We start from the raw sequence: 8,459 nt of genomic DNA on the forward strand, positions 1-8,459 counted from the left end.
TGTGCCTAACCTTTTTTCCACTGCATCCAGTCCCTCGAGGACGAGTTCATATGCAGTGGGAGTTAGTAATAAATAGGCAATATGCATGAAATTGGATAAATGGAAGCCTTGATTACTTTGGGAAGAGTTAGAAAAAAGACTCAGTATGCTTACATGTAGAAACTTGATTGCAAAAAACTTGATCAGTTTGAACGACGTAAGTATGATGGAAATGCTCAAATTTTAACTTACTGTGAAGCCTCTCTATATGTGAGTTATAAGCCAAAGTAGAACACTTTCTACTATTTTTACAAAAGAAAAAATTTTACGAGAGGCTGACTTTTAATATTGAGATGAAAATTGCACAAGTAGTAAGAACTAAAGGCATTAGGACTTAACCATTTGAGCCGTTTCTCTTCCTTCATTCCACGAACCCGCCTCGTCAAGCAAGGTACCCCTTAGTTAGCCAAGTTGAGCCCATACACTTTTACCCTTTCTTTGATAACCAAGACCTACATCCATATACTTTTTATAAATACGTGAGGAAAATGGGTCAGAGAGATGAGTCAATTTCAAAGGAAAAGGGGGGGCAGGAAAAATTTGTAACCTGACCCAGCAAGTCGGAAGTTAGAAAATTAAGCCAAAAAATCAAGGCTAGAAGTCGCCACTTGACCACCTAAGATATCTAGTGGCGAAATAAATAGTTCAATTCTTTGGGCTCTTAACTCATGTGTTTTTCCTTTTTACAGTTTATATTTTTAAACTTAGAACCCCTAGGACCCTACCTTGATGCACCACTACCCTTAAGCCCCATTACACCCGAAACAAAGACCTTAAGGAACTATCTTGTGCAATCCGATTCGAGGTATTAAATTTGTGGCAATACCGAGTGAACAGTCCTAACATCTCTGGTGAGAAATGGGTGACTGAGTTAATCCAACAGTGGTTTAAATTGAGCAATCTTGACAAACTGACACCTTGATCAAGCAAACGCGAAAGAGAAGAAACATAAGCTACTGGCAAATGGATTGACCTCGACCTCGGGTATGATTGTTGGAAATTTATTCGGTCTAATGCATACATGTGAATATGTGTTTTTGTTTCGAGTCTTGTTTTTTCTTTTTCATTTTCTCTTACTTTCTTGAAATGAGTAAACCATGCCTGAAATTTTCCTTATCTTTTTCTTTCCTTTTTCTTTATACTTGAGAACAAGTATGTTTTAAGTGTGAGCAGTTTGATAAGGCTCATTTCATGCATCGGTTTAAGGGTAAATTGTACTCTACTTGATCGGTTTATCACGCAAAGCAAGTGTTAAATGTGCAGGAATGCCGCTTGACCAAAGCAACAAGACCAAACAGATCAAGCGAGTACAATAGGTAAAAAATGCCAGATTTCGGGGGAAGTTGATCAAGGGGAGTAATCAAGCAGTTAAGGAGGGGACCACTGGATGTCAGAAGAAGAACACGTGAGGCTATGAGCTGGATGGTGCGCAACATTCTATTATCAAGGACAACGTTCTAGAAGGGGACACGTGCTGATATATGAGACGCAAGGACGGAGCTGAGTCACGAATTTGTTACTAAAAAGCATCGTCGTTCTAGAAGAAGAGCACGTAGCAATCAATGAGTCGCTCACTCTCAGCATGAGCGAATATTCCCTGCCAAGATCGTTATCCAGCTGGAGGTCGTGCTGAGCCTATAAATAGAGAATGTGCCACCACATGAAAGAGCTCTGATCCTTTACTTTCCGCCTACTTTAGCTTAGTTCTCTAGCTTAGTTCAGTTCTCTAGAATAGCTTAGCTTAGCTTAGATAAAGTAATGTTTAGCTAGAAAGGGCGACTGAAGAAGCGCTGCTGAATACTTGCTATCTGTCGGCGAAGCCTTAAGTTTCCCACCGAGGCTCTTCTCGGTTTTACTTGCTTTCGTAATTTCCAGAGTGTTAGCTTAGTTTAAAATTCACGTTGTATTGTTCTAGTTTAATCGAAGTTGTTTTCGTTTTCATCCTCGCATTTACTGTTTTAGTTTTAGTTTTGTTCTGATGCACTTGATCCATTAGTTAAATTTACCTTGTTCAAATTAGTCAGTTTAATTCTGTCTAGAGTAAAATCAGTAGTTAAAAACTCCCAAGTTAAAGCGTGGCAGCAACCAACCCCCTGTTCACTATTCACACACTTGATACACCAACTTCCCTGTGGGATCGACCCCGAACTTGCCACTTTACTGTTAAAGTAGTGCAAAATTGAGAGTTATAAATTACTTTGGTGGGTAAACGAGCGAAAGCGAGATCGACTTGATCAAGTGGCAACGACATTTGCTAACTGATCGAACCGGTTCAGTTATCTTTCCATATAACTTGGTCTGAATTCGCGCTTGTCGTTCGCCTAATCCTCGCCACTGGGCCATGTTGGAGAAAAGGGGATCAAGGAGCTAGCCAAGAAAGGATTGATCAAGCTGAATGCATCATAAGGTTTAGGAAAGTGTGAGCCATGTATTCTTTGAAAGGCTAAGAAGCTGCCTTTTGCAACCGGGAAGCACAGCTCAACAGCTCCATTTGTGTATGCTCACTCAGACTTATGGTGTCCAGCTCAGGTTGCATCTATGAGTGGAGGTAAATACTTCATGTCTATCATATATGACTACTCTAGGAAGGTCTGGGTTTATATTTTGAAAGAAAAGTCTCAAGCTTTTGAAAAGTTCAAGGAATGGCATACAAAATGTGAGAATGAAAGAGGGACTGTGTTGAAGTGTCTGAGAACAGACAATGGGATGGAGTTACTATCTACTAAATTTGAGGATTATTGCAAATCAAAGGGAATTAAAAGGCACATAAAAGCTCCAAGGAATCCTCAACAAAATGGAGTTGCAGAGCGCATGAATAGAACCTTGCTTGAAAGAGTGAGGTGCATGTTGTTCTCTTCTGGCTTGCCAAAGAAATTCTGGGCAGAAGCAATTTCCACTACTGCAATGCTCATCAACAAGTGCCCCTCATCAGCAATATCCAATGAAATCCCAGATCAGAGATGGTATGGAAATCTTGGTGATTACTCTGGGCTATGAAGTTTTGGTTGTGCTGCTTATGCTGCAGTAAAGCAGAACAAATTAGAACCTAGAGCCAAGAAGTGTGTGATGCTGGGATATCAGGAAGGTGTGAAGGCTTACAGACTTTGGTGTTTGCAGCAAGAGGGTCAGGGAATTATTGTCAGCAGGGATGTAACTTTCAATGAAGCAGAAATGTCTTTCAAGAAATATCTGATTGTTGTAGATGGCAGAAGAGAAGATCTGCAGAATTTTGAAATTGGTGAGAGCTCAAATGGAGCTGAATCAGAAGAAGATTTGGAGTTTTCAGATGACAGAGGAGAAGGTGGAGCACAACCACAACAATCAGAGCAAACTTAAGGTGGAAATGATCAGCAGCCACCAGATGGGAGACCAAAGACAAATACCAAACAGCTAAGATGGTTTAATGACTATGGTTTTTTTTTTGCATTGTGTGTGGCTGAGGTTCTATCATATGCAGAGCCAGCTACATATGAGGAAGCTATAAGGTGCAAAGAAATCCAGAAGTGGATCAATACAATGAGGGAAGAAATAGAGTCTCTACTTAAGAATGGCACCTGGATGTTGGTGAGAAATCCAGAAACTCAGAAATTGATCAGTTGCAAATGGATATTTAAGAAGAAAGTGGAAGTGGGTGAAGTTGAATCTATCAGGTTTAAAGCTAGAGTAGTAGCAAAAGGTTTCACACAAGTTGAGGGGATAGACTATACAGAAGTGTTTTCTCCAATAATGAAGCACACTTCTATCAGGATTTTGCCGGCACTCACTGCTCATTTTGATTGGGAGCTACATCAACTCGATGTCAAGACTGTTTTCCTTCATGGGAACTTAGAAGAAACAATATACATGATGCAGCCTAAAGGGTTTGAAAAGCCTGGTGAAGAACAGAAAGTATGTCTGTTAAAGAAAAGCCTCTACGGGCTGAAGCAAAGTAGCAGACAATGGAATTTGAAATTCCATGAGCATATGCTGACCATGAAGTTTGAAAGATCTAGTTTTGATAGTTGTGTTTATGTGAAGAAGAATGAGGAATGGATAGTTTCCTATTTGTTGTTGTAAGTAGATGACATTTTGTTGGCTGGATCTTGCAAGAAAGAAATTCAGGTCATTAAAGATGATTTGAAGATGAAGTTTGATGTGAAAGATATGGGAGATGCTAAAAGAATTCTTGGCATGGACATACTCAGAGATAGAAGGAAGAGGGAATTGAAGCTGGTCAAGGCAGATTACATTAGCAAAGTGATCAAGAAATATCAGATGGAAGATGCAAGGTCTGTATCCATTCCTTGGCTAGTCACTTTAAACTCAGCAAGTAGCAGATGCCAAAGGAAGAGAATGATAGAAGAGAAATGAATCAGATCCCATATGCAAATATTGTTGGCAGTATTATGTATCTGATACTTTGCACAAGGCCTGATGTGGCTCATGCAATCAGTGTAGCCAGCAGATACATGTCAGACCCGGGCAAAGAACATTGGATAACTTTAAAGTGGATTTTGAAGTATCTAAAAGGCTCTGTGAATGTTGGGTTGCATTTTGGAGGTGGAGCCTGGTCTTAAGGTGATGATGCATTGGATGGATTCTGTGATTCAAACAATGCAGCAAATTTGGATAACAGAAAGTCTCAAAGTGGATATGTTTTCACATTATTTGGCACATCTGTAAGCTGGAAATCAAATTTGCAATTTGTAGTTGCATTATCTACAACAAAAGCTGACTATATCTCATTGACTGAAGCTGCAATGGAGGGAAAATGGTTGCAGGGTATTCTTCAGGATTTTGGAGTTAGACAGACTGGAGTGAAGATCAGATGTGCTAGCAACTTTGCTATATGTTTAGCTAAGCATCAGATGTTCCATGAAAGATCTAAGCACATTGATGTGAGGATGCATTTCATTCGTGATGAAATTAGAATGGAAGAATAGATGTTGTGAAGGTTCCAACCGAGGAGAATGCATCTGATATGTTGACAAAGGCTTTACCAGTTTCCAAGTTTAGACATTGCTTGGAATTGGTGGAAGTTGTGGAGTGCTAGAGTTCAGTAACAAGGTTGAGAAGGAAGTTAGATGTTGAATTATACTTTGCTAGGTCAAGGTGGAGATTTGTGAGTTGGTGCCCTTTGCAAATCGTGAACTAAAAGGTGAGCTGAAGCAGCTGAGAGAGCCGTTGGGATCAAAAAGAAGGAATCAAGAAATGAACTCGTTTCTTGAGCTGAAAGAGCCGTTGGAGATTGACGGTTATAACTGATTTTTGGAGCCTTGAAGATTAGTTAGTTTTTCCCTCGTGTACTCTCATATATTAGCTTGCTCTGATCATGTAAAAGGCAGAGAGAATGACACACAACACACACGCATAGAATTGAGGGTTATGAGCTCTGGCTTGTGATTAGTTTAGAGCGATCGATTTGTATGTGCGAGGATCATCTTCTTGAGAGTGTGAATCAATAAACTTCGTTAGTCTTCTCCGTGGATGTAGGCAACCATTGCCGAACCACGTAATCGCTTGAGAGTGCTTTACATTTCTTGTTTGTGTGAGTTCAATCGGTAGAAAGATCCTAACACCGTGCGGTACGTTGAGTTCGCAGGGTGCAAACCCATTAGTCCGTTGGGAGCCGATATTTATATTCTTTTTTCACTCGAATCCACATTCCATCATTTTACTCTCTCCCTTCAAGCTATATAGGTACTTGTAATCATAATACCATGAAACATCCCCAAAACTTTAAGTCTTGCTCGAGCAAGATAGACTAAAGCACATAAATAAGACCAAGATGTTTTGGTAGAAACTTAGAATATGAATTTCAGTGTCCACGAAATTCACTAATTATGATTTCAGTGATGACCACTTATCAAACATTATATATGCTTATTACAACACTGAAAGTGAAAGTACTCCGAGAAAAATAAAAGTATTATTTCAGGAAACACAATATAGCTTCTTCTTACGGCAAAAAAAAAAAAAAAAAAAAAAAGAAAAGAAACAACATATATAGAGTTTGTTTTTATTGAACAAGAGAAAAGACATAATAATGGTAGAAGTAGTTCCGAAATCCTAAGCAATGGGATGCACGACGACCTTTCCGGTAGCATGGTTGGTCTCAATATGCGCAAAAGCTTCTTCGACCTTGTCAAAAGGGAAGGGTCCCTTTGGATCGAGCACGGCCTTCACTTTGCCGCTCTCCAAATAGGGGTTCAACTTTTTCAAATATTCACCGCTGGCATTGAGTGAATACGCAAACGCAGGGGGCGCGACAGCAACACCAACAGCAACGATCACGGCAGAACCACCTTCCTTGAGAACCTTGACGGCCTTATCCGGTTGGCCTAATTAAGAGTAGTATAAATAATGAAGTATGGAATTAGTATTAAATTTAATTAGTAGAGGAAATCATATTCAAATAGTACTACTATAATTGAATATATGAGTTAAAATGTTACCAATAGTGTCATAAACCAAGTCATATTTGTGAGGCAAATCCTCGATATTATGTTGAGTATAATCAATAGCCAAATCAGCCCCCAAAGACTTCAGAAGGTCCAGCTTGGGAGTGCTGGAAGTGGCAGCAACATGTGAAGCACCAAACACATGCTTTGCAAGCTGAATGACGAGAGATCCGACGCCGCCGGCTCCTCCGACAACAAGGATGGATTTGCCCTCGGAGAAGTTGGCGGATTCGAGGCCGCCGTAGGCAGTCTGGATGGCAAGAGGGAGAGAAGCAGCCTCCACAAAACTAATATTCTTAGGCTTGAGACCCAACAACCTCTCCTCAGTGATTGTGTATTCAGCAAGAGTTCCCAACTGCTTCATTCCAGCATAAGGATCGTTGATGTCTCCATACACTTCATCTCCTTTCTTAAAATTCTCCACTTTGCTCCCAACTTTCACCACCACTCCCGCAGCGTCGAACCCGGGAATAATCTGCACATCATTTTTTCTAATCATAAATATATAATACTGTACTAATCAAATTGAATTTGAATTGAAGAAACGTTTATATATTAATTACTTACAGGAAGAGGTGAATCGTAGGCACCGAATGCGCCGCCGCGCCTCTTGTAATCAACGGGGTTCAGCGCCGCCGCCACCACTTTGATTAGGACCTGATCCTCCTTCACCTCCGGAACCGCCAAGTCGGATTCCAGCTTCAACACCTCCGGCCCACCATACTGTTTGTAAGACCACGCCTTCATTTTCCTATAATTTTTTTAAAATTTATTTCTCGACTCTCTTTCTATTGTATTATTTGAAACACTACTCTCACTGTCACTGCTCATGAATTCCTCCTTCCTTTTAATGATTTTTTGGGTGAGAGTGGGGCGACGGTATTTTTTAATGATTTAGCGTTGATTATTCGTAGTGGGAGATATTAATGGTATTTTCCGAGAAGCAACGTCAATTTTTTTGGTCTCGAATGTCTGTAAAGCTAATTTTACTCGAGAAGCCGCCTTTGGCTTAGGATATGGTGGTTAAATTTTATATGGATTATAACTTATAATTATATAGTTTGTCTCCAAGAAGAGTACTTCCTTCATTCCAATTACAGTTTTTCATTTTGGTTCGTTTTTAATTAATCTCACTTCATTTTTATTATTTTTAATAATAAATTTCATATTCCACTAACCCATTTCTTCTTATATTATATTATAAAATTAATATATTTATAAGACTCAAATATATCACTAACTTTTTCAACTTACTTTTCTTTATATCTCTTAAAATTTGTGTCGGGCCAACGTAGGACGCATATTGGGGAACAGAGGGAGCATATCAATATTGTATAATTAATGTATTTTAGGTTTGTTCATATTAATAACTTTTTATTAAATAAATATTTTAATTTGCACTAAACACATTATTCCCTCCATCCGCTAAATATTGTCCATGTTTGACTTGGCGCAAGTTTTAAGAAGTATGAGTGGAAAAAGTTAGGGGAATGTAGGTCACACATTTATATATTGATTTTATAATAGAATGTGAGTGTAATAAGTTAGTGAAAAGTGTGGTTCATTAATCAGAAATGGGAAAAAAAAAGTGGACCATTTCGTGGACGAACCGAAATAAAATTGGACAACATTCCACTGATGGAGCGAGGATAAATTTTATTAAGTTTTGTGATAGCTTGATTTGATGTCTTATCTTATGTAAAATTTATTTATCTACTACCTCCGTCCCCAAAAATTTGTCTCACTTTGACCCGGCACGGGTTTTAAGAAATGTAATGGAAAGTGAGTTAAAAAAGTTAGTGGATTGTGGGTCCTACTTTTATATATTAGTTTTATAATAAAATGTGAGTATGAATGAGCTAGTGGAATATGGGGTCCACTACCAAAAATGGTAAAAAGTGAAATGAGACAAATTTTAGGGGACAGACGAAAATGGAAAAATGAGACAAATTTTCAGGGATGGAGGTAGTAATTTATAGT

The 8,459-nt window shown here is 39.0% G+C and overlaps 1 protein-coding gene across 1 annotated transcript; it reads right to left on the reverse strand.

The window, feature by feature from the left end:
- Positions 1–5,809: 5,809 nt before the first annotated feature.
- On the reverse strand, positions 5,810–7,343 carry LOC121753987 (2-methylene-furan-3-one reductase-like). The gene is made up of 3 exons (XM_042149304.1): positions 7,047–7,343; positions 6,474–6,954; positions 5,810–6,359 (listed from the first exon to the last, which is right to left on the reverse strand). Exons 1-3 carry the CDS (start codon positions 7,224–7,226, stop codon positions 6,088–6,090), a joined length of 933 nt encoding a protein of 310 aa, XP_042005238.1. The 5' UTR covers positions 7,227–7,343; the 3' UTR covers positions 5,810–6,087.
- Positions 7,344–8,459: the final 1,116 nt, after the last annotated feature.

Source organism: Salvia splendens, chromosome 11 (genome assembly GCF_004379255.2).
Source record: "Salvia splendens isolate huo1 chromosome 11, SspV2, whole genome shotgun sequence".
Lineage (NCBI taxonomy): Eukaryota > Viridiplantae > Streptophyta > Magnoliopsida > Lamiales > Lamiaceae > Salvia > Salvia splendens.